The following is a 27,264-nucleotide window of genomic DNA, read 5'->3' as shown; positions in this document are numbered from 1 at the left end:
CCTCAAGCAGTGTCACCCTGTGGGGGAAGCGCTCGACTGAGAATGGACAACCGCTGCTTTCAATGCGAAACATCATCATGTATTTTGAAGAACAAGGCTTGTCCCTCTGATTCATATTTTCCATTAATCTTGCCCATTCTCTGTAATGTTATCCAGATTAATATCAAATCTAAAACATCTGACAAGTCATAGGAAACAGCCAGAGTAAACTAGAAACATTGTTATGTGTGGCTCATAGAAAGTACAACTCCAACTTCTAACGCTATCAGAAAATGAATGTAATGCTTTATTTCTCTTTATTTCTGTGTCATTCAAGCACCGAACTTGCTTTGTGTTGCTCATTAAACTGACATGGTGCGACAGATAGCTAAATCTGATAACCTGTTGGAAGAGTATAAATCCAGAGTCTGTAGATTATCTTCAGTGAGCTGTGATTTAAGGGTCATTAAGACTCATACAGTCCAAACATACTGTAAGGCACATTTCCTGTCACAGCATGATGGTACAAACTGAGTTTAATGGATGTGACGGAGGGAAACTGAAATGGAACATCACTCAGATTGTGAATTTATATGAATCTTGGTGTAGAATAAGCCTCACTGGGTTCCTTGGTGTAAGAAAATGCTTTTAATTGTATAAACTGGATTTATTTCATTGTTGGTTCTAAATGAGGAAGCATATAGTTTCAGTATAAAAGCCTCTGAGGTAATTTAACCAGTCAAGTTTAGTATCTCTCTGCATTTATTGCCTCCTCTACAGGGGAAACTTCAGACACATCAAATTTATTATACATAGTGTCATGAGCTGCTGCACTTTATGCATCCAGGTGTTTTAATTCGTATCTTACATTGTGTTTTATTTCATCTCTTTTTGGTTTGATTTAATTTTCACAGCTTGTTCTGTTTTCTTCTCTCAAACAGTTCAATCCACTGACCCTTTTAACCGCCATTCACACCACTTGACAGTTCATCGTTAGTGTGGTTGAACAATGAATGTAAAATAACAAACACTCATTATCTTATCCATCTTAGTAGAGCGCCAAACCCAAATCTCTTTCCACACAGATTTATATTTCTGATCTTCCTGGGCAGAATCAGGAGGTGACACCCATGCGGATGTTCCATAAAACCAGGGTGGATTTGATTTGGCTCCTGACTTTAGGTTGTTGAGCTTCAGTGTTGATATTAATACCATCAGTGAGCTATTTATGTGAATGCAGTACCCAGGGCCTGGTCCTTCCAGCTGTGATTATCTGTTTCCTGTGTGATGTTTATCTGCTGGGGTGAAGAGGCAGTGTTTCCGGAGTAAATAGCACGAGGAAATTACCATTACTCGCTTGGTATGGTTTAAAAGGCAGAGGAAATCTCTTAATATGAGTTAATGGAAATATACTTTGTCATTAAAGGTAGTCCTGTTGGTCAGTTCTGCCTCTTGTGCTGAGAAGAGATTGGACACATTTCAAGTAAAATACACAAGCATTAGCTTTGTCAATGGGAAAAACAAAATGTGGTTTATATGAGAAAACCCATGTGCTTTCAATTACAAGCTCTGTAAATGATTGTCACTTCCTAAAACAGAAGAAACCAAACAGGAAATGACAAAAGAAAAATACATTCATCCAATATGACAAATATTTAGACTTTATTTTTGAAACATGTCGATAAAAAAGGGGCAAACAGTGCACGCAGGCCTGCTGATTTCTCCACATCTCGCCAAAGCCCTCGCCTTCCCCTTTATGTGCAATTTAAACTTGCATCTAAAACCGAAAACTAAGGATGTTTTTATTTGGGACCGCTACCTGTTTACACCTAAAGAGCAAGCAGCAGATTCATTACGCCGCTCCATGGTGGGGACGCAGCAGGTAATCAGTCAGAGGGAGTAAACACTTCTTCTCTTGTAATGTGTTTGTTTTGCCCTGGGCCTGTTTATACTACGGGAATATTTGTCCTGCTTTTCCTGAGCTAATCCCTTAATCACTTGCGCTGTTCTGCTGCAAGACAGAGCACCCCTTGTCCCCGCGGGGCAGAGCCAGGGCACGGTGTTCATCTTGTGGGCTGAGTATGCGTTTGTTTGGGTACATGTTGTGATCATTTTGGTGTCATAATCTAACAAAAGCAACAACGAGGCGGCCACGTTTTAAGGTCATCTTACAGATAAATTGTCAAGAGAGTTTCTCCTTACAACCCAAACAAAGACTCTCATTTGTTACCGCTCAACCCTGATGAATGCTATAGAAGAGGAAGCAGCCCAGCATAAGTCTCAGGGACAAAAAACACAGCCGCCTGCCTTCCTAAATATTCCAACAGGTTCCACAAGGTCAAGGTCATGTCTTGTTCGGGATCAGGGTCACTGTAACAAATGACTCTCTAACCTGAGCTCCGTAAAGCTCCGTCACTGTCTCACCCATCGGCAGCCGAGGCCTTTACGCTCCATACATCCTTCTCCCACCATCTGTTTTTCTTTCCCTGCTGCTCTGCACTGGATTTATCCTCTCGGAGCCCCGGCTGTGGGACAGGCGTCGGTCCAGCTGGTAGTCAGCGGGACCAGGCTGCATGTTTCCGAACTGACACCCATATGCGTCCTCGCCATAGGGTGAGGTACGGCGGTTCATCAATCACACCCACTCTCTCAGTTTGGCCTCTCCATGGACACAGTAGGGGTGTGTGTGTGTGTGTTGGTGTATGGAAAATCAATCAATATTTTTTAATTTGGGGTTAGAATGAGATCATGTGATACCTGCAGCACCAGCTGATTCCTCAGCATGAAGTGTAAACTGAATACCAAGCACCAGTTTAGCTCTTCCTGTAGAAGAATGCTGTGTCAATATCACAGAAAGGTTTCCACACAGGGAAGATGTGGATATTATTTATTTCTATATCATATGAGATCGTCAGATATCAAAGTCAGTAAAAAAAGAAAAGAAAAATAGATACAATCTAGTCTCAATTTCATTTAAAATAATAGCAATAACTGAAGTTCAGTCCAATATCAGCTCATGAAGAAGAATAAAGTTCATGTTTTGTCAGAATTTCAACCCATCAGCTCTTTTATTTCACAAATTATGATATCATCAATGAATATGTGCTTTCATATATGAGGTGTGTGGCACATTTTACATATTATTTCATATCTCATTTTCACACTAATTCATTGAACTGTTGATTACCTGTTGCAACATAAAGGTCCTTGCCTATGAAACTCCCCTTTCCCATTTGGTTAAAATTTCATCTTCCCTGAAGTACTACAGAACATGTTTTAAAAAAGACGTCAACAAATGTTTTATATTTATTTGAACAGCATACTCGACATATTTTGACATTTTGCATATTGTTTGATATTATTTTGGTTGGGCTTTGTTCCTCTGTCTGAACACTTCCAGCTGTTATTTTCTGTCATTTCTTTGATTTTGTGTGAATGAATAAAACTCAAAACTAACTTCAAACTAACTAAAACTTCAAAGGTGATTATAAATTCATTATTGCCTAAGGCGCATTTAAGTGACTGTATTTATAATCTATACAATAACATAAGCTCATAAAAGTCACTATGCAACCATTACTGTGCACAGACAGTGGTTTTCTTTTATGTAAATCACTTCTGTTGCTGTTATATCAAGATAAAACATTAAGTTATACCTGACTTCCTGTTCACAATCAGTCCTCATTTCCGCTCCTATCAGTAAGCATGAAAGCATTATTACTTACTTCCAACTCTCTCCACCTTGCTCTCCAGTGCAGCGCCCAGTGCGCATGCTCCGCCTCCCTGAAAACCACATGCGTCTCGCCACTCTGCTCTCTCCGGTGCCAAGGCAGAGAGATGCGCACACTGAGGACACCGCAGCACAGAAATGCGCACAGCTCCGAGCCTGAGCCGGCGTTAGCTCCACGTCCCAACACCCCTGACCCGTCCCTCAACACAATGGGTTAGAGGGAACATGGCAAACTTTGACACACTTTGCATGACATGGGAAATGCCTCGCGTTGTCTGGAAAGCTGCGCTGCCGAGCGGCTGAATTGAGAACACAATAACAGAGACTTGAGAGAGAGAGAGAGAGAGAGAGAGAGGAGGGGACCTGATTCCAGTCATTTCTATCCCAGCTCCTCTCCCACTTTGCTTTTGAGAGATGATCACGGAGCTGGTGTGCACCGCCGTGGCAGTGGGTCTCTATCTGAACACGCTGGACGCTGATTTCTGCTACGATGACAGGTAGGTTTCGCCCACAGAGCCCGGCAGTGCTGCTGCCAACACCACCACCACCACCACCACCACCCGCTCCTCCACTTGTCATCTCCTTGTTACCTCCGCACGGAAGTGGAGGGGGGACGGGACGTTGTGCCTGGCCGCTTGTTTGCATGTGCTTTTGTCCGTAGCCGGTGATAAATCACTGCTTATTTGTAGGCTGTAGTGAAAGACACAGAGACGGAGGGAGAGAAGGGGAGTGCAGGGGAGAGCTGGAGGGTGAAAGTGTAGTAATAGAACCAAAATATGCCAGCAGTGGTGTAGTCCTGTAACTTGCACTGCTCTTTTGCAGCTCATTGACTTCACGTTGCTTTTTCTCGACATTTGAATATCTTTTACCCTGCATTTCCCATATTCATTCACATGCTTAAGATTTTTGCAAAGCTCGCAGAGAATCCATATTTATTTTACTGGCATAGTTAAAGCATGTCCACATCAGCACATGGTTCATTGCTATGGTGCCTAAAAGCAAAAGAGGTGAAGTTCAACATGTTGTGAACTGAGAGCAGCCAGGGTCCCTTAGCCTGCTGCGCACATGATGTGCCTCAGATGCTCTTTGTGTTGATGAAGCACTCTTGCCTGCTATAACAATGCCCTGGCCTGAGGGGAATCCAGCTCATTTAGATGAGGAGTTTAATTTTGCAAACTGCTGAATAAACATGCGAACGCACCATCATGCTGTGGAGGGGCATTCAGAGAAAACCTCTGCTGCCCTGAAGGACAGTGATGGTCCTGTGGGAAGTATTGATCATCATAAGGAGAAAAAAAAAAATACAGTTGAGTTACTAAGATATGCTTCTGTGAATATAATGTATATCAGTAAGCTGGATGGGACCATCTGAGGGGTCCCAAGAGAAATCTGAGGCGATCACAAGATGACTAAAGGGGAAAAGAGAAGAATGTACAACTAAAAGTATTGTCATTATCCAGTTATCTATCTGATTATTTTATCACTTAATCAAATAATCATTAATTGTTGTTGATAGAATGTTTAGAAAACAGTGAAAAATGTCGACCCTGGTCTCTACAAACTCTACTTTCGTCAGACCAACAGTCAACAAGATAATCAGTTTGCAATGATAGAACCCACATTGGAGATACTGCTTTAACTTTACTACTACTAAACTTTAATATTATATATATATATATATATATATATATATATATATATATATATCATATCATATCATATCATATCATATATCTGCCTTACATCACCACAGCTGTTCCCCTTTTGAAAAGAGGAGCTAGACAGGTAGTTCTTCATTGACTTTAAAGTACTGTATATGGGCATAAGGGGTTTTGGCTCTGTCAAAACTGATATTAATTGGTCTTCTGTTATCAAGTATTAAATCACAGTGTGAAAACTACTGATATGCTTGGTATGTGGTAAATTTTACTGTGGATTAAAAGAATGAACAGACAGTGAACAGGTCGCCTCCCTCTCGTCCACAATTCAGTCTGGTAAGCATCTCCAGACACTTAAAGGTCAAAGAGCCCCCCCCCCACTTCACTTTTCAGCACCATCGGTGATCCCTCTGTGTGTTGTGTGTGAGCAAGATCGAGTGTGTGTGGAGGTGAAGGAGGAGGAGATGTAGTGGAGAAACATAGAGTGGTGGGAGGAATGAGCTTTGTATGCTGTCTCCAGTTACATCACACCTCACCAAGTGTCCCCGTGAAGCGGCCAGTGGTTATTCATCCATCAGCCTCGTCCCAACATGTGACCGTGACACTGCGAGGTTGTCAAAAAGCCCTTAGGTGACAGATTACCCGCGGCACTGCCCTGCCCGCTTCAGCCTACGCTTGCACTCCATCCCCTCAGTGAAAGTTCAGTATCTGCCAACGCTGTGTATCTATCAACGTCACGCTGGTAATTTACACTCTGGGGGACAGAAATGTGGGGTTTTGGTTCAGCGCTCTCAGATGGAGGGGGTTGAATACCAATCAGAGGTCTGACCTTTCATGGTCGTTCATCAAACGGTGTCCTCGCTTGGGGTCAAGAGTCGTGCGCTCCCGGTCTCTTCCTGTGGGGATTAGATGAGAGTTATGAGCAAAAGGTTAAGGCGAGAGAAAGATTGGAGTAGAGGAGAGCTGCACTCATCATTCTGCTCTGGAGTTGTTGGTTGTAGACAGATTTGTTTTTCTACATTTATCCTTTGCTGTGAACTTAGACTTATTTGACCTTTCACCCTGTAATCAAATTTGTGTTACACGTCACATGCAGTTCTTCACATCCTAGACGAGATGGCGAAGCTGATAAGTCCTCTATGTCTGTGCAGTCTAACTTGTGGGGATGTTCTGGCTGCTCTCTGCTTTTTCAATCATGTCAAGTGTTTTTCCTGGGCACTGCTCAGGGCCTGGCCAGGCACTGTCTTGGCCAATGGTAATCCCAATGAAAAGCCGATGACTAAGTTTTACGGGAGCTGGGAAAGAACTTGAGCCAGGCCATTTTTTGATTTGGGGGGAAAAAAAATCAAGATGTGATCTGCTGGTTTACCGTCAGGCTTTTCTTGGGTTTAGTCAAATGTAAAAGCAGGCTCCTTTTTTAAACAATCTTCTCACAGTGTTGATATGTTTGTTCAGCCTGTTAGATTGATTGCTTTGGCACTGTGGTTATAGATTGGAAAATGTATTTACCATAACCTCTCAACTCGCCTTTGAAAACTCGTCATCGAGGCTTTTGACAAGTTAACAAATGAGACTTTGCATGATGCAGACATTTCAGTGATATTGGTTTTTAACAACACATTTTGGCAAATCGACTCCGTAATGGATGTCTTCACTAGGAAGACGAGGGCATTATTCAATAGACACAAAAAGTGAAGCAAGGAGAAGAGATAAAAAAAAAAAAAAGAAGGTGACATTGTGAAATGAAATGCATCCTAAGTGGTTTTCAGCTTTCAGAGTTGTGTATCCTGAGAAATCTGTGACCCCATATCACGTCATAGTCTCTCCGTGCAACTCAGAAATGCATTATGGTCCCCAAGGGGATTGAAGAGAAAACATCTTCCCTCTTTGTTTCAGAAGAGCAAAACAATTTAATCACTGGGTGAAGCTCTGGGTGTAGAGGAGATTGGTGAAGCTTGGATTTCACTGGCTGGCACATTCCCTTTTAATAAGCACCGTGAAATTTAGATTCATTCTGTATCTGAAATATCCTCATTGTTAAAACGAAAAATGGTCAACCCAAACCAGGGATTAAACAATTTAATATGCCATGGAGTAGTGACTCAAGAGAAGTGCCACAATGAAGCAGAGGATCACAGAGTCTGTTGGTTGCAACATCTGTTACTCCTCTAGCTTGGTTTCTGGGGTTAACCGATAAATGCATCAATATGGGATTGTCTTAAAGAACTGCCCTTTCATCATAGTTCAAAACATAATGCTTAGAATTGAAGTGCTAATCAACTGCCTGTATGAATGTTAATGGGGCACACATTGTTTAACCCTTTGGAACACACATATGACAATATGTAACTATAAGTATAAACAATATCTCTATGAAGCTGCCCAGGGAGTGTAAAAAACATGGGAAGAACTGTTTTCTTGCTTCCTTGTTTTGGTTATGTATGCAACCTCCATTTGTCCCACAAATAAATGTAACAAGTAGCCTATGTGGAAGTACCCTCAGTTAATAAGGAGCATTGTTGTCAGGAATGTTCATATATGCTTGTATCAACAGCCACTCAGATAAGAGAAAGAGTGCATTTAATTGGTTTAAAGCAGGCCCGTAACTTTACTGTTTTGGTTTAGTCTAACCGCTCTCATCTGTGTTTTCACCTATAAAGCTCTGATAAAACTGGACGCTACCCTCCCAGCATCCAACCACAGAGAGAGAAAGGTAGCAGATAGCTTGTGAGCATAATGGAGCATTTAGCAGCTACAGAGACAGATATTTCCTTTGGGAGTTGACTAAAATAGGCCTAAAAGGGGAGGGAACATTGATCTTAAATTCAACAAAAGACAAATGAATAGTCCTGACTGTAGGCTTACCAGTAGCTAGCTAAAAATCATGTAACATGTAAACAAGGTTACTTTGGAGTTACCAGAAGGCATGTTCCATTTATTTTGGCCGGCTAGCTGATTTCCTGCTCCAAGCTAACATTCCCGCCCCCAAAATCTCAAAGTAACTGAGGTTTAAAGGGATTAGTAAAACAATTACTCAATTTACTTAATTTTTTTAAACATGTACATTTAAATCTTTTACACTACTTTACTAATACTAGAAGTAATGTACTGCTGCTTAACACTGACCAAGACAGTGTTACATGCCATTTTTATTGAAAACATTAATATAAACTTTAATGTTCCTCAAAATCTATTTTTATTTAATCACAACCGTGTTGTAATGTTCAATTTGTTAGTTTAACAAACATCACTTTGTACATTTGATGCTTGTATTTGATCAGGTTCCACCAAAAGCACCCATGTAATCTCTGAATCATGTCTGTGATTGATTACAGCTCATGTTATCTTTAATGGGTTGGCGCTTCCAAGGCTCACTGTGATACGTTTCGGCCCACTCTAGTAAATGTTGCCAGGAATTCAATACAATTCCACTTATATTTATAAATCGTAACATACATTGTCTCAAGGCACTTTACACAGTAAGGTTTGGACCTTACAAGCAAGAACTTTGGTACAATGGAGAGGAAAAAAAACCCTTCTAACATGAAGAACCTCTGACAGAACCGGGCTCAGGGTGGGTGGCCATCTGCCTCGACCGGTTGGGTTCAGAGAAGAGAAATGGTGGAGAAATTTCTGTGACTCTTGCGGAATAATTATCTAAAACATGTGCCCTAGTTGTGTTGAGGCTGTTTAAGTTACACTATGTGCTTGGAGCAGATAAATATTGAGGGAAGAAGTAGGCTAATGAAATGAGCAAGCAAAATGTCTTTGACTGAGTTGTGTGTGAGTAATACTGTTGAGGTGTAAAAGCTTGTGCCTGTCAGGAGGAATTTTTTACTGTAAGCGTTTTACAAATGAGTAACATCGCCTCAAGACAAGCAGAAAGTTAAAATGAACAAAGTGGTGAGGATAACCAATGAAAAAAAGTGTTTATGAATAGTAATTTGAGATGGTTTTGAGGCAAGAGGCTTTTAACCAAATTTGCGTACATAAAGGATTATGTGTTTTCGAGGAGAAACAGGCAAACCTCATGAAAAATGTGGTTTGGTGGGGAAAACTTATCTGGTGATCTGTCACCATTGTATGCAATAGTATGTATTTAAGAATTAACATATGTTTTTATTCATTGGCCATAAAAAGAGTGTTGCTATTGATGTCTTGTTTTTGCTGTCTGTAGCCTCCTTAGGTTCGGGATGGAGGGCTCGGGCTACCATTCAAACAATGGGAAGGCGGGAGGAAAGAGTCTTGTCTTGATTAGTAGCAGATTTAATTCACGTAAGCACTTAGTGGTCAACTCTGCAGATGTGGCTTTGAAACTGCTTTGGAAGCCACAAATGAAGGCTTGAGAAACCAGTATGTTGAATAGAGTGAATTAGAAGTTCTCTTTGGGTTTATAATGGTGTCCAGTTCTGTGCTTAAGGAAAGAAATGGCAGCAGTTGTGCTGAAGACAGGATGAAATGTTAAAGCCTATCTCCTTGCGCTGGGATGTGCTCCAGCTTCTGCAATCCTTAAAGAGGCAGGAAAAACAGTCCTCTGGCAAACAGAACTGTCTGCATGGCTTGTTCCTCATAATGAAAGGGTAGTGAGGCACACACTAGGCAGTTTTTTGTCTTTATCAGAAACATTTTACGAAAGGTACTGTCATAAGTTGAATCCCTTTTATTAATAAGATGAATCTTCTCCTTGTACAGTTCTAAGGTCTGCCACCTTGAACTTTTGACTTAAGAACATACTGAGGATTTGAGGTTTCCTCCCACTCACTATCCCTGCTTTAGTGATGCAGGCTGATGGGGCTAGGGATTTATATTCTGATTTTGAGGCATCTTCTTTCCTAGCACTTACTACAGTTACTTTCAGGGAGTTTTTGAACGTTTTGAAATAGTCAGATTATCAGAAAAGCTTCAAGGGTTAGGCACAGGGTTTCTCTGTAGATATATGCTTAGTTCAATTGAAGCAAGGCCTGCTATATATCTATGTATAAGTCCAAAATGAATGGCAACATAATGTTAATTTTAGTCAAAGTGGTTATTTGACAGCACTCTCACTTATTGTCAGCTTGGTGTATGAATGGCAGAAAGACCAAGAAACTGCAAAAAAAATTTTTTAAAGAATACATAGCACCTGGTGTTTGAAATAGAGTTTAATCGATGAATTGATTGATAGTAATTGTTAGCTGCATAGTTTGAGAGCTTTGATGAATTCCACAGTCCTCTGACAGACTTAATAAATGTAATACTTCATAGAACATTTTCCTCAGGACCCTCTAAACAACATGGAGGAGAGACGGGTTTGTTTATTTTTAGGTTGTCCCTCTTTGTCCCACTGGGTCCCAGCGATGCATGAGGCTGGTTGAGGCTGTTGCTAACCCTTGGCTGGCCCTTATGCTTAGCAGGCCACAGTCGACCCGCCCGTCTGCCAAGACATGACCGCCAAACCTCAGTCCCACGACCCTCCCTGTATACGCACCATATGTGGATCCCAAAACACTGGTATCCACAGACAGCATTGCCAGCATCCTGTATGATACACAGGCCAAAGCTGTACATTTGTCATGTAACACCCATGTTAGATTTGGGAGAGTGAAATCCTCCGAACCGCAGATATAAGTGGTCTAGCAAGCTTCTTATCTGGACAACTACATGTGTGTTCATTATGCCCGTCTCTAACTGAGACCCTTCATAACTGTCTTCAGCAGCATGGGGTTGAATTTCTACCACAGCGCACTAAACTCACTTTGTAAGCAAAGCTCCTTTTTGTGGCGTTAGATTACGTTTAGAAGCTGGCATCCACTTTCCCTCTTTAAACTACAAGGTGGACTAAAACAATTTAGAGCAGTTGGGGCGTAATATAAAACCAAGCCCAAGCTGGTGATCACACGAATCTCAAGCAGTTACCCTTTCTGCCTTCTGTAATCAATATCCATTGAGTATCATTTTTCAGTGACTGAAGTTTTTTTTTGTCTGTAGCCGAGAACAGCTGTCAGAACAGAAAATCAAACGTGTTTTTTTTTTTTGTTTTTTTTTGCTACACTTGACAAAGCGCTCATATTTCACTACAGCCGGCATCAGTCGTGACTGTTAACAGCACTCTAAAGTGAGTACTGACTTTCATTTGCCACTCTGGATCGGAATCTCGAGTGGTCTGTTTGTACATGAGGAGGTGTGTGTGCACCGACAGCCTTTCCTCTGTGATGGTGAAGCTGTCAGTAGTTGTTCGTGTAAATGATCAGGTTGATGAGGCTCTTGTGTCTGTGGTTTGTATGACCTCTGTGCTGTGCATGCATGTTTCATGAAGTTATTGGAAGGTGTCGGTGGGTTGGAAGCTGAGGTTTTGAGGTGGTCCAGGAAACATTTGACGTGGGATGCTGATTCGTTTTGCTTAGGCTGCACTAGTTTGACATTTAGTGAAAGGTTGATGAGAAGATCAACACCATTCTTATAGTAACTATTGAGTTTGAGCCACAAGGTGATTATTAGCTTAGCTTAGCATAAAGGCTGGAAGCAGGGGGAAAACTGGCATAGTGACTTCCTTGAGTCTTGTTAAACAAAATATAATATAATTTGATAAAAATAAAATAAATTTTGTTGGGGTGAGCTAAGATAGTGGTTTCTGCCTGTTTCCAATCTTTATGCTAAGATAGCAGATTACCACACAAACATGAGGCTGGTATCTGTCCTCTCAACTAAGTTAAAAAAGCATAACTCCCAAAATACAAACAATTCTTTTAATTTTTGCTAATGCGTACCATACCTAAAGTTTCACAAATGAAGAATAAAGTCTGCAGATGAGGGCTGTTTGAGCTCCGCTAACATTTTAAGCCGAGTGCTTATTATCACCTGAAGCAATAACTTTTTCCACAAGCCTTGTGCATTTAGCTGAGTTGGAATAAATTGCTCCATAAAATAAGAAATACACATTATTGTACTGCCAAACAATTTTTTTGGTATATAGCTATAATATGACGAGGTAAAAATCATTTTGCAACATGATGAAACTCCCATTCATCTCACCATGGGATACTGAGACTGTGCTGTGTTAATTATAATTTTAAGTGCCAGGCGCTTCACAAAACCAATAGAGATTCATTAGCTCGGCAGCCTTGGTGATGAACCCTAGCTGAGCACTACACACACTCTTTCCATCTTCATGCATGGCTACTTCAGCTAACTCTTGTAAAATATACTAATATGCATAAGTCTTTCTGGGTCAGAATTGGGCCAACTGTAGAGTGCCTGGTGTGTGGGGGAAAATCAGTTTGTGCTTCTCACCTCATAAAAACCTGAGAGGCGGAGATTGAGAGAGTTGGTGTGAGGGCTTTAGGGATTTAGGGTTCAGGAGAGATCAGATGACAGCCTTGCTGGCTTTACTCAAGGGTACAGTTATACTGTTTGCTATTGTGATGTAGGAGGAGTGAAGTGATTATACTGGAAGCTTTGTCACTCAAGTGTGCTACAGTTGGTATTTGTTTGCCTTCAATGTCTTCGTAGCACGATATCAGACATTCGTTAAAGGAGTTTGCCGAAACAGAACCTGTAGGAGGACATGGACACCAGGAAAGTACAGATTTTAGATGGGTATAATTCAGCCAGTGAACAACATCAATCAAAATCCTCATTTGTACATGTATAAAATGTCTCGGTTTCAATACAGAATTTTTGTAATCTGTCCAAATTCACTGTTTCTGGATTCATAAATGTTTAAAAGTCATATACTGTGTTCATATTTCATTCCAATCCACTTGATGTACTCTGCAGAGAGAGATAGTCTTTTCTCCTTTTCCTGTTTCCTCCTGATAAGCGCCTAAAAGTGGACAACCACAATAGATAATACAGATAGAGGAAGTGTGGAAGTCTCAGTACAGCTGCGTTGTTATGCCTCAGTGCTGGCAACAGCCAGGGCCGGAGCCAGTAAGGTTTCGGGTTTTCCGTTCATCCCATTCTCTTGAACGTGATATCTCAGTAATGCCGTGAGGGAATTTCTTCAAATTTGGCACAAACATTCACTTGGACTCAAGGATGAACTGATTTTGATTTTGGTGGTCAAAGGTCAAGGTCATGGTGACCTCACAAAACACAGTTTTGGCCTTGTGAATGGGATATCTCAGCAGTCCCTAGAGGGAATTTTACAGATTTGTTACAAACATTCACCTGGTTTTAAGAAAAAAACTGATTAGCTTTTGGTGGATAAAGGTCAAAGGTCAAGGTCATGGTGATAGTTTGCAGCCTTACTCTGATTGTTTGGTTGATTGGTAGCCGTATTCTGATGCGTTGGTTGATTTCCAGCTCTATTCTGATTGTTTGGTTGGTAGGTAGTTGTATTCTTATTTCTTAGTTGGTGTTCAGCTATATTTTGATTGGTTGGCCAACTAACCAATCAGAATACGGCCACAAATCGGTATGACCATCAGTCCCATTCTCAGGAACATGATATCTCAGTAACCTCTTGGGGGAATTTCACTTGGGCTCAAGCATGAACTGATTCGATTTTGGTGGTCACAGGTTGAGTTGATGGTGACCTCACCAATATGTTTTTAGCCATAACTCAAGAATTCACACAGCAATTATGACAAAGTTTTACACAAATGGTTAATATTTTATATGACTCTTGATTAACAGGGATATAACCTGAAACTAGTCTGAGTGGTGGAGGCATACAACCGTGAGGCGGTAATTCCACTTTAGAGTTGTTTCACATTGTGGCACAATGGAAGTAACTGGCAATTTCTGTTGAAAAAAAATTTAACTTTGTTCAATTAGAGGGAATCTGCATGGCTTGATGCTAAGCTGCACTGAGTTGGAAAGTGGACTGTAATTTCCTGCTTAACCATATAGCCACAGTTTTTTGTTTTGTGGTACATCATTTCCTGCCCAATCGAAACACCAGTTCATTCAGGATTGGCTCAGTTGGAAGGTCATTATTCTGTGTTTAGAACCATAAAGCACATCATCCTTCAAGTTAACTATCCTCCTTAATTATCTAGGCAGGGTCAGGAAACATTTAAGCCAATTTTCCCATTTTGATGCACTGCCCTTTTAAGCACTGCTCAATACTCTGAACTCAGCTAGTCTCGCCATGGGATGAGTGTCTGGTTTTTGCCGGTACCTGGAGTTTGCTGGAGATAAGGTGAATCGCAGTTTAAGTAAACATGGCAGTTCTGGCTGCAGGCAAACCCACACTGGAAAGCAGCCTTGATAAATGGGAGAAATCTGCATTTGATAATAGCTGTTCTCTCGCCTCAGTCATACCCGAGATAGAGCAGCCGCCGTATTTATCTCTCTGCAGAATGTAATTTGTTTCACACCATCATATTGATATTCATGGATCAATGGCCATGGAAATGTTATGGTTACACTGCTTTTATGAAGAGCTGTGACAACACTGTAATTTGTTTTTAATGCATCACACAGTTTTTTATATCCTCCACAGTTTACCCTTTCAATTAATTGTTTTCATCTTTTAATCTGGTGGACTGTACTGAAGGTCACTGAATTATGCATGTTCTGCTTTTAATAAGAACATGACCAGTTTGTTTGAGCTCTGTGGTGCATTTTCACTTTCATTTTGATGAGAAACATGCAGCAGGGAGCTCAGACTATGTCAATACTGTGATTGGTTGCCCCTTGCCTAAAAGGAATTCAGTAACCAGGGCAATCAATCATTCTTTTTCATGTGAAACTGAACCAAGGAAACATCCAAAGGCGCTGGCCTGTTGTAGATTTGTATCTGTGCTCAGTAGACGAGGCAACCCACAGATTAGAGGTCACCACTGAGTGCCACGGTGCCAGCTCATCCACCACACTGGGTACATCTCATCAAAAAATCCACACAGACAGAGATTTTCCCTCAAGGCTCGCTCATTACCGTGATACCACATCCAGTCCATCCATTACTGAGCAGTCTGACAACGACAATTTAATCTACACTCTTTGGCCTTGCTTTTTTTTCTTCTTTTTTTTGTGTCCCTGCTATGACCAGCAGCATCTTCTTACTGATAGCGTTATCAGCAGGAGAAACGTATACCATGTGACATCGCTGTTGCAGACAGGGAAAAGACATTCGTCCGGGAAATGAAAAGACCCGTCCTCCCACGCTCTCTCTCTCTCTCTCTCTCTCTCTCTCTCTCTCTCTCGTCACACACAGATGTGAGGATGCATGATGCAGGATGCTATTATTTTTGTGTTCTAGTGAAATGGCTTCCTAGTGTGTTTCGCTCACAGCTATTTGTTTTGCAGCTGTGGAGAAAGTTAAAGGAAAAGGATGACACCTACTTTCTTGCAGGGAGTCCGATGAGGAGATTGATGCCACTCTCGTGTCGTATCGTATGTGGATTTTTCTAACTGGGTATTAAAGTGTTCCTGTGAGCAAAGCCTCATGTCGGTCCTTTTTAACTGTGGAAACAAGAGGGAAGCGTTCACTTTCTTTCCATCAATGCTTTTCTATGGCTGTGATTTATATGTATGTATTGAAAAACAAGAAGAACAACTTGGCTACAAACACTTGTAACCCAGTCCTCCATGCAAATGTCATGATGTTGTAGCATGACATCATGTCTGCTTGTCCCTCCAGTCCATCTCTTAAGGGAATATGGTACTTTTATGATGTTATACGATGCGTTTTATGGTTTCATAATGGAGTTTCCTGCTGCATTTTAAACAGAGCCATATATTTTGGGGCTCATGCTGATAGTTTGACAAACTTGGATTATATTAAACCTCCGGTGGGGAAGTGCATTTCACATATTTTATTATTGCACTGGATTCTGTTGGTCTCATAATTCATAGGCAATAATTATTTATGCCTGCCTTTGTGCCATTGATATAGTTTGTATTGCTAAGTTGTTTCAGAGTTGAATGAAAACATGGCTTGAGTTAAAGTACCTTTGAATCACTTTAGCCAACTTTTGCTTTGTCGTGATTTAAGGGTCAAATGGATGGGGTTTGAACTTTTGGGATGACTTCATTAGTTCCAATGTGAAAGTCGAGTTGAGGCAAATGGTTTCGTTGTACCAGCCGTGTTCAACAGATCACAGATCAGAATTTGAAAAGATCTTAGATAATTAGCAGGGATCATTGAAAAGAAGACAGATTTGGTCTGGGTTGGCCCCCGTGGTAACACTCTATAGCTGCCGTTTCTCTCTGGCTAATGCTGGAATGTGACAACTGGTCACGGCACAAGAAAGGAAGGCCTATTCTGGATTGGATACAGTCCTGTACGGTCTGTTAGCGCGGCGTGCTTGGCCATTACAAATGCTGCGTGTGAATCTGACCACTGAAGGCTTTCAAAGCAGAAAAGAAGCCTAACTGCTCCAGAATGTGCCACTGCAGGGTGTTGTGTTTTCTGTACAACCTGCAGCCAGTCTTTACATACAACGTAAAGGCACAAATCCTCTACATCCTCAAAATAGCAGCATTTTTTAATTTGTGATCGGATTACAGACCAATTCTGGGAGCATTAAAGTGATTTTTTTTTTTTTAATCGGAGACAGAAGGCTTTTGAGCAGAAACAGAATGCTGCTTTGTTTCTCCAGCTGCTCCCTTGGCAGCACTGCACCACTCAGATCCTCCACTGGCTCCGTGATTTGTCATCAGCAATTAAAGTTGTCCTCATTATAATCTCCGCAGCAGATCAAAAATGATCCGGTTTCTCAAAGGAGCGTCGGAGTTGTTCGCTCACCGTTGAACAGACCTGTACCACAAAGTATGGAGCCCTCATATCCGCATTTGATTAGCCTTCAGCAATTCAAAAGTACAGTTTACTTTTTTATTCCTGTGTGTCAAGGGAGCACTACAATTCAGTTCTTGAAGTTCAATTTGTTTTCAGGGATACATAGATGTTTATTGAAGACTGAGAAAAGGAACATTTTTCCTGGGAAAGGGACAAGTCAAGGTGTGTCAAGGTCTGCCGTGCTGTTGATTCCAGTGAATATCCTGCACTGGGAGGGTATTGTTGATGCTCTGTGTCCACACCTGGTGCTCTGCATGTGCGAGCGTAAATTCGAACATGTGCTCATGCAAATTATTACTGCTGGACTGAGGTGAAAAGTGAGCAGAGAACATTGGCAGTCCTTCCTAAGCCGTGACTCTTCACGACCCATCGACATTCAGCTATTCCCTGTAGAGATAAATCAATGCCAGGCACCGTATTTGTCCCCATGTGCTGGAGGCCCCCCCCCCATTTTAATTCAAGGAAGGAAGGAGCAGGCTTCCATAATCATGAGTTTAAGCATTTTTATAGGTCAGTGTGCCAATACCCGCAGCTTCTCTGGAACTAGGCCAGTTGAATTGATTGTAGGGGCAGAAGGTAGAATGAATTAAGGAGGTAAGGGAGAGGGAGTTGTACCTGTCGCTAAGAAGAGACATGGTCATGGTCACATGCTTGATGGTGAAATAGCCATGCCACGAGCTGTAATAGCAACCTCGGCAGAATATTTGGACAGAAAAATGATTGCTTTCCAAAAATTAAGTTTCAATTTTTTAATTTTATTTTATTTACACTATTACACCTATTCACCACGTGTACAGTATATGTGTATGTACTATGATTTTCTGTGATATAATTCTTTGATTTGGGAACTACAAACCTAGTTTCCTGATAGGGTCAGATAGTCAATAGACAATTATAGAATTAATATTTAGTTATTTCCTAAATTCACACTTCAAATTTAAATTGAAATATGGTGCATATTATATTTTTGCATATTATGATTAGATAGATAAACAGGGAAGCAGCAGATTAAGACCACACTAAAATGGCATAATTCTTTTTAAATTCCTGTAGAAGCAACAGTGTTGCATCTGCAGCAGAGAGCTGAGATACAGCAACATCTGTCTGGAATTTAAAATCATATCCCCAGCCTGCACACAGCTGTGAGTTTTGTATTGTTTGGCTAAGTCAGAGAACAGCACTCAGCCCGCTTTTAATCAAGCATCACATTTATCACCGTGGATGCAGACGACTCAAAGAGGCCACCCTAATTACCCGTCCACAGTCAGACACTGTAATTAACTGCAGAGACCATTCTAGATGCAGAATTTGGACAGATTGATTGGCTGCTCATTTGTTTTCCTGTAACGCACTGGAGGTGGTTTTCTGGCTGGATCCCACTGGTGGGATTCATGGATGGATGGATGGATGGTGTTAAAGTTGGCTGCTGTTTCACTGATAAGAGCTGGATGTGTGAGAAAAGCCACGCGGATTTAAGAAACCCTGTAAAACTCTCAGCATCCACTGCTCCTGGTTATTGGCTCATTTGAATGTGTTTCTCACTAGGAATTCTGCCTGGCACAGTTCCATACTGTAGGCATAAGGCATATTTACTGGGTGAGACGTTTTTTAAAATACCTATAAATTTCACATTAAGGGCTCCTATCTTAATGCATGTGGGGGGGAAACATCTGTATGTAAGACCCTTTTTCCGAAGCAGTTCCCGGTGGTCTTTGGGTTGTTTGTGGAGGTGTGAAACTGTAATTTGCTGTTGAATTGAACCGTTACACCCCCCAACCCCAAGTTTCTAGTGTTTTTCAGTTTGACTGCATTCACAGTTTTTTCTTTTTGGTTTTTTTTTTGGTACAAATACTCACATGGTACAAACAGTTGCACAACTTACTGTTCCTCTGCAGTTGTACAGTAAGTTGTCATGTTCATCAAATTAAAGTCATTAAATTCATTTTTCTGATAGATTTTTTTTTTTTTTTTTTGAAGTGCAAGTTAAATCCCTTATATTCCAACCCAGTTTCCCCTTCACTGTGTCTGTTATATTTATGCCCTGGGGGAATGTAAAGCATTTGTTTTATTAGCCATTGATTTCCCGTAGCCTTCCCCTGGTGGAGCTGAGGATTCATCGGAGCCTTTTTATCGACACCATCACTCAGGGAATGCTGTGGTGGGCTTGGTCACCTTCTTTTTTTTTTTTTAGCTGAGGCGGCAGTGTCGGCATAGTCGTCAGATCACCTCTATTTTGTGCGAGCAGCTAATGGGAAGTGATCAATCAATCACTTAGATGGAGATAAAGACTCTGCAATCAATCTGCTGAAAAATAGATGAAGGAGTCGCACTCTCAATGATTGGGTTCATAATTTTTTAACCACTTGAAATGCAGAGTACTAAAAATGTCTCTGTAAAAAATATTTCACCTAATGACAGTGGACTTGATTCCAGATCTGGAATGACTTCCACTAAGTAATGTCTCAGTTGATCAGCCAATTGACGATTATCTTACTAATAATTAAATATTAGAAATATTGATACACCTCTCACGTCTGTTTCATTAAGCATGGAGTTAGAGCTAGGCGGTGGTTTAGCTTAGCATAAAGACAGGTTGCTGGGCGGAAGTAATTCTTGGTGAAAGCTAAACACTGTTGATTTTACATTGCTGTTTTTGTGATGGTTAAAAACAAATGGGATATAACGTGTTAATTAATGAACTTGGTGTGAGGTAAACTTGTGAACTTTGGACAGAGCCAGGCAACGTGTTTGCATCTGCTCCCAGGTTTAAGCTAAGCTAAGCGCCTCCAGGCTCCTGCTAAACGGACAGACATGAGACTGGCGTAAATCTTGTCATCTCATTTTCAGCAAGAAAAGGGATGAATACAATTCCCAGCATTTCTGGAGCGGTAGTAGCTTGGGTTTGCGATGTCATCAGTCGGCTAAGAACTGCTAATTTGTTTGCAACTCGCAGGTTATTGAGGAGTGCTGTGCTTTGTAGAAGTGTAAACCCTTCCTGCAGGATAAACATGCAAAATTTCTGTTCTGTGATTTATTAAGTAAGTATTATTTGTTAAGTATTTGTTAAGTATTTGTTAAGTACCCACAGAAATTGAGTCTTGTCTAATTTTTAGACCTGCAACAGTCCTAATATTTGGAAGTCCAGAGATGTGAGTCAGTGACCATTACAGCACTGCGCATCTTTTAAACTACTCTCCATTCACTGATTGTTGCGGCCTCCAGCTGCTAAACTCCTGCCTCTCAGTCAGTGCTTTTCAGACCAATGAGTGAGACCATGTTTGATATTCACTTAAGGGACGTCAAATGGGTATAAATATCATTTATTTATCTAACTATTGACTTGAACACATGTTCGATGTCTGTTAAAATGCACACTACACATTGACCGTAAGCACAGTGAGTTGTCTCTGGCCCTTTTGGAGTTAGCTGTTCGGCTCATCAGGAAACCAGCTTCACAGGGGACATGAAAGCGAGTCCATGGCCTGACAAAAGAGAGACAGCCAACTTCCTGACGCTTAGCTCAGACTGTTTCAGCCTCTTTGAAGCCGAGAGCCCCCGGACGAAACCTGTTTGTCTCGATTGGGACTGAGGATGTAGAGGAGGCTTTATCTTAATCAGCTCGGAGTTGAAGCTGTTGGTTCCGTTGATGATGAAGGTAAAACAGCTGGATTTCAGTGATGAGGAGTAACTATCCAGAAGCGTGCCCCTTTGATCACTGCAATTAAATGCATATATTCTTATATTACTTAGTTGGACTCAGGCCAGATATTGATGCGAGTGGAACATAGGAATGTTTGTAATTGTAAGCCGCTCGCTCTGCGTGGCCACTGCCTGCAGGCACCTCTCCACACACTGTGGGACTCTGTGTTTCTGATGTGTGAGTGGTGGGTTTTGTGTGTAAGAAAAAGCGGCACAGGACACAGGGGTTCTGGATTGTGGTTGAGACCTTGGTAGCAATAAATTGGCTGAAAGACAAATCTCATCTCTGCAGCTGTGCTGCACTGTGGCTCCAAAACCTTATGGGATAGTAAAGTAAACAAAACATATTCCACTGCAAAAATAAAAATGAAACTGAAAATAACATATATCTGTAAAATAAAGATGAGTTTATGCTTAGGTTACCACAGCACTTGGCAGATGATTTACTGTGTGACAATAAATTACTAACTGAAATATACAAACTAATGCTTCAACCCCACTGTACAAATGCTCGACCAATGCACAGCTAACTAGCCAACATCACAAAACAAAACACATGCGCTCACCACTCAGTAAACACAGTAGTTCAACAGATTAACTGGACGCACAACAGCACAACCTAACAGTGTAGACTGCTGCCTTACATAATTATCCTCAGTCTTTCATCAAGTTGAATAATGTTATTTTGCATTTTTGGAGCATTGTGTATTTTTTAGTTGCTCTTGTGCAGCTTAACAATGACAGGAAACTGATTTCTATCAATGGCTTTCTCATTTTTCATCATTCAGAATAACTTCTCATTCATCTAGACCTCCTCCCATTATATACAAAAGCTCCAATTTGATGTTTATCTTTGTCACATGATACTGAGCTGAACATCTTTGGATTTTGGACTGTTGCTTGGACAAAACAAGATATATTACTATATATTTTCAGTCTTTTATGGCATTTTATAGACAAAATGATTAATTGGTTAATTGAAAAAATAATCAGCAGTTTAATCGATAATGACAAAAGTCATTATCAATTATTGTGCACTTTAATTTTGTACTGCAGGCAATGTGACATGGGTCACCTCATTGCATTAGTATTTTCATTATCATGCAGAATTTCAGATAGAGGCAGTCTGTCCTGTTGTGGACAATGTTTGTGCAAGTTTTGTATATTTACTACAATAGGAAAGTCAGCTGCATTTATACAGTAAATATTCTCACAAACACTTGATCAACAAGCGTTTCCTCAGAGGAGATGAGCCTCCAGTGCATGGATCTGTGAGCAACAAATAAAATAACTGTAAATATTAACGTTTGCTACATTAGCTGCAGCTGTTTAGCAAAAAATCCACCGTCTAAAATAGACTGCTTTGTGTAATTTAGTGTGCTGCACACTAATCTCTGCATGAGGACTTAAAGTAAGTCATTTAACTGGTCTATTCATTTCCCCAAACTTCTCGCTGGTTATTCCGCACCCTTGGGAGAACTGCTGGGAGCTGCAGGATGGGCTATTTTTAATCAATGAAAAGATGGATCCAGTGAACTGAGCAGGAGAGAGGGAAAAAAAATGTAGGTTAGTGCTTTGAATACAAAGCAAGTTTCATCCTCTGTGTCTCAGGTTTATTTTCAGTAATATATAAAAGAAGATGAAAATCTTGCCAGCTTTTTCCTTCTTTTTTTCATGTCATCAGTGCCCAACTATGTTGAACACCATCCAGCAGCAGTTTATCACTGTTCACACATTTGAAATGATGTGGAAAGAAACAAATAAATGCATCAGAGCTGGGCATAAAACCTGCCAAATTAATGTCAGATTTCGTCTTACACACCAGGAACGGGAAGAGCACGGCTGAGCATAAATCTTTCACAGCCAGTCCACTGGCAGTATGACAGGGCTTTATGAATGCTATCTGGACATTTATGCATTTTTCCTCTCCTCCCTTATTCCTGCCAGTTTGGCGTGGGATGGAGTGTGGGAAAGTAGCAGTGCCACTTGTGGTTGGGGGTATTGTTCTGCCAGTGGTGTCGTTGACGTATGATGTTTGAACACACCCTTAATGCTCACTTCCTGGCCTTTCAGCCTATTACAGATACACAAACTAAACAGATACAAGGACTTGATAAAAAAAGGAAATATGATATCAGTGGTCTGTGTCTGCGGGTAGCCTACAGTAAAGCTGAGGTTGACGATATGAAATCATAAAGCTAGAGCTCTGGTGCCTTTCAACATCTCTGTCTTTCATCATCACTATCTTCTCATTGCCTGCCATTGTGCTGCGGCCACATACTGGCAGGATTATAGAAGCTGATAATGAGCCAATGAATGAATCACTCAGGCCCAGCCAGCAAGTGTAATGGCTTTACGCATGATTATTCAACCTCGCTTTATGATGGATGGGTAGGTATACCTCTAGGACTGAAAACAGGACCAGATCTCCACGTGTTCAGTTGCCTCATGTGGCGCAGTGCAATATGCTCCCTGCTAGAGTGAACGCCGAGGTGAAATATATGCCTTTTTTTTCTTTTTCTTCATCCTCAACCAGCTGTGGCGTGCTCTGGGAACAAAGCCCTGAACAGTGTTTTCCTGCCAACTGCAACACCACACGGAATTAGGATGCTGCATCGTATAGATTACATGTTGTGTCCTTTTACATGCGCAGTATGAGTGCACACACACACACACGCACTGAACCTTAAATCTGATTACTCTTCGACCCCCGACCTCCATGCATGTCTCAGAAACTCTATGCACTCTATGATCACTTTCTAATCCTGTTATCGTTGGATTAACACAGAGGTGATCTGGACCCTGACACCCACCCACACATGCACTCCCTCTCTCGCTAATACACTGCCCCTTATCCCACTGTGAGGGCTGCTGAGACTGAATCTTAATGAAGGTGAAGTCAATAATTGGTGGCTGGCGTCCCTCCCTCCATCCATCGGGAGTCGGGTTTTGGTGGCAGCAGGTTAAGCAAGTCAGTCCAGACGTCCCTCTCCCCAGCAACGTTTTCCAGCTCCTCCTGGGGGACCCAGAGGCGTTCCCTGGCCAGATGAGATATACAGTCTCGCCAGGTTCTGGATCTGCCCTGGGGCCTCCTACCAGTTGGATGTGTCTGGGAAACCTCCAGTGGAAGGAGCCCAGGAGGCATCCAAGCTCCTCCTGGATGTCTGAGCTCCTTACCCTATCTATAAGGAAACTCATTTCGGCAGCTTGTATTCGCCGGGTATCCCAAAGCTCATGACCATAGCCGGGGGTTGGAACATGGATCTACTGTTAAATTGAAAGCTTCCCGCTCAGCTACCGCTTCATCACAATAGTCCGGTACGACGCCTGCGTTACTGCTGATGCTGCACCAATCGGCCTGTCAAACTCGCGCTGCGTTTTACACAAGACCCCGAGATACTAGGAAAATCCCTCACTTGAGGCAGCAACTCGTTCCCAACCCGAAGGGAGCAATCCACCATTTTCTGACAGAGAACCGTGGTCTCAGACAAGGAGGTGCTGACTCTCGGCCGCAAACCGTCCCAGTGCGTGCCAGTTGTCACGGTCTGATGAAGCCCTGGTGATGTCTTATAGCTTAGCAGAAATAACGAGGGAGAACAGAGAGAATTCGCATTTAGATGGTTTCAAGTTAGGGCAGTGACTAACAATTACTTTCATTATCAATTAATCTAATAATTATTTTCTTGATTAATCATTTGGTAAATTATCAGAAAACTGCCGAGGAGATGGATGGATCCACAGCTTGAAGATATCCAGTATTCAAGAAAAATATTCAATCTTTGCATTGGAGAGGCTGCAATCAGTGTTTGCCAAACAATGGCGTTTTTTCCATCGCACCACCACAGCAGCAATGATTATTTGATTAATCAACAGAAAATTGATCAACTAATCATTGCTGCTGTACTTCAAATAACACATTTAAACACATTGATCATTATTTGTCTAGGACTAATATAGCAGCTAATGATTTTCATTATTGATTCATGTGGTGATTATTCTCTTCATTAATCAATTGATTGTTTGGTCCAGATAATGTCCGAAAAGAGTCCATCACAATTTAACAACCAGGCCCCTCCTCCTCCTTCCTGCTTCTCCTTAGACAGCTCCTCCCACAGACCTGGTTCTGTTGTTTGTGCAGCGAGTTGCAAAGACCCGTACGCAGCATTGTTTTGGGTTTCTTAAGTTAGAACTTGACTGCCACTGTGACCCCAGTCTACTGCATCATCCAACCAACTGTAATACACATCAGGACACCCTTTATTCTCAAGTCTTCAGTCGCTGTTGGTTGTTTTTTCTTTGTGAAGATTTTACTTATTTGTAAAAAGGTGTCAGCTCTGTGATCACATTGATCTTTTGTGGCTCCACCTCAACACATTTTCCTCTGTGCCGCTGTGATATGGATTTGTTTTGTCCCTTCAGCACGGAGGCTTTTTCCTCTCACAGAGTCTTAATCATCTGCGTTCCTGTTACTCCTGCACAAAGCCAGCAGCATCAGCGGTGTGTTTACTTCAGCAGTGCGCCAGCCAGAGATTAGCATTGTGTGAATAGGCCTGTCTGCCACAGCTCTGTGCTATGCTAATTAAGCACTCAGATTGCTCAGCAAGGAGATGGAAATTTAATAGATCTTGGCCACATGAGGTGTACTCTAAAGAGCGTGGCGCTGAAGCAGACTTCTGGAGCTGATGCAGTTAGTCAGGGAGATGGTAAAGAGAGAGAGCAGAAAGGAAGAACGAGCAGTGGAGGAGACGAACAAAATGATGAACTTCATAAAAGCCAGAAATTAAGATCAAAGAATGGATGGAGGTGGGGAAGTGGATGGCTAGAACCCGAGCTGACGGAAGAGGAAACAGAGCGAAGTGAACAAAGAGGTGACGATATCCATGAAATAATGCGAAGGCCAGTATCCATTAATAGTGCTCCTTTTTTCATGATGATTGGCTTATCCATCTCATTACTGCTGTCAGGGAGCAAGAAGATGCACTCTGCTAGAAAAGGTTGTAATTCAGCCAGTGCTGATTACGTTAAGTGAGGCAGTTTAGACTGCAGATGTTTATTAGAGTGGAGCAGACCAGCCGGTGCACATAGACAGACAGGCTGGTCCAGACATTTAAAAACAGACTCAAGTGCACACCAAAACATTTCCACTAGAGGAAGGTTTACTCAGTACGACCACAGAGAGTTGGAGAGTGTAGTGTAGAGCTGTGTGTGTCATCTGAAGTCTGTAAACTGAACTTCTCAAGGATGCAATTAAGGAAACAACTCGTTTTATAGGATGCAGTTTCTGACTCAGGCGATTCAAGCTTTTAGCTGAGAGAGAGAGAGAGAGAGAGAGAGTTAAGATGTCTCCATGGCCCCGCTGCCTCTTGAGGGTTGATTAGAGGAATAATGAGCAGGGCCTGACTGATTGAAACTGCAGCTGGAGTATTTCATAAACAACTTAATGCATTTGATTAAAAGGCCAGAGAGATTTTATAAAACGAGTGCAGTGATGTTTTGCACTAATGTCCATAAAGTGATGTGTACATTTCAAACATGGATACACTTGAGTGGCCTATAATTCCATCTAATTGAGAACTTACATTTATTAGGAAAATAAAATCATGATGTTGTTGTTGTATTTAGGAGCATTAATGGACAGAATCTGCAAACGGGATGTCTTCTAGAAGTGTCATGGTTTCCTGATATTGTAATTTGAAATAACAAATACATGTTTTTTTGTTGTTGTTTGTTTTAGCTTTCTATATTGGTTAGGGATCGTTTTAGACCTACATTGGTAGTTATTAATATGTGTAGATAGATTTGCTTGTGTGTGGATAGGAATTGCACTAGAAGAAGTATGGTCACATAATCTTTTTGTGACTGTGTCTTTACTCTTGTTTTCAGATTTAAAGCCCCTGAGAAGCCACTGAGAGTTTCAAATCAACTTGTTTTTTAATATATAACAAATATTCTATGTCTAAATCAGTAACAATCAAAGTTGAAGTTTTGAAAAATGGCCTCCCCAGTTGTTATTGATTAAGGGCTTCAACACTCAGAATTCGTCTCGTTCTGTTTATCAGCACTGTGTGGGTGTGGTTGGAGCAGATGTGACTCACAGTGGCCTGGCAACATAAGCAAACAACCACAAAACTATCACCAGATTTTTCATTCTGATGTTGCTAAAACCAGATTGGCGCACGGAAATATACTTGACATCAGCTTTTTTCTAACCGAGCTCCACCCTCCTACAAACCAGCGGAACGACAGAGAAGACAGTGCTTTTATGTGGGATCCCATCCCTCACAGTCAAAATGCTGGATGAGGGAAATATGTCAGGGAGTGATCCCAGAGATGATCGCTTGATTCACTGCTGCTGACGAGCTCATTAACATTAATTGTTGGTGGCGGGCTGAAGCTACATGACTGTGCTCCTGTTGCACCACAAAAAAAACCTCAAACAACAGTGCAATATCTGCATCTATCTGTCTAGACTA

The 27,264-nt window shown here is 41.4% G+C and overlaps 1 protein-coding gene across 1 annotated transcript in view; it reads left to right on the top strand.

The window, feature by feature from the left end:
* The first annotated feature begins 3,780 nt into the window (after nucleotides 1-3,780).
* Nucleotides 3,781-27,264, top strand: part of tmtc2a (transmembrane O-mannosyltransferase targeting cadherins 2a) — a 55,945-nt gene continuing 32,461 nt past the window's right edge. The window contains exon 1 of the mRNA XM_056367708.1: nucleotides 3,781-4,206. Coding sequence (XP_056223683.1) covers nucleotides 4,124-4,206 — 83 coding nt within the window. The 5' untranslated portion in view covers nucleotides 3,781-4,123. The remainder of the gene's footprint in view (nucleotides 4,207-27,264) is intronic.

Source organism: Seriola aureovittata, chromosome 22 (assembly GCF_021018895.1).
Source record: "Seriola aureovittata isolate HTS-2021-v1 ecotype China chromosome 22, ASM2101889v1, whole genome shotgun sequence".
In the NCBI taxonomy this organism is placed as follows: domain Eukaryota; kingdom Metazoa; phylum Chordata; class Actinopteri; order Carangiformes; family Carangidae; genus Seriola; species Seriola aureovittata.
The sequence above is the reverse complement of the archived record's forward strand: the minus strand, read 5'-3'. Positions and strand labels throughout refer to the sequence as shown.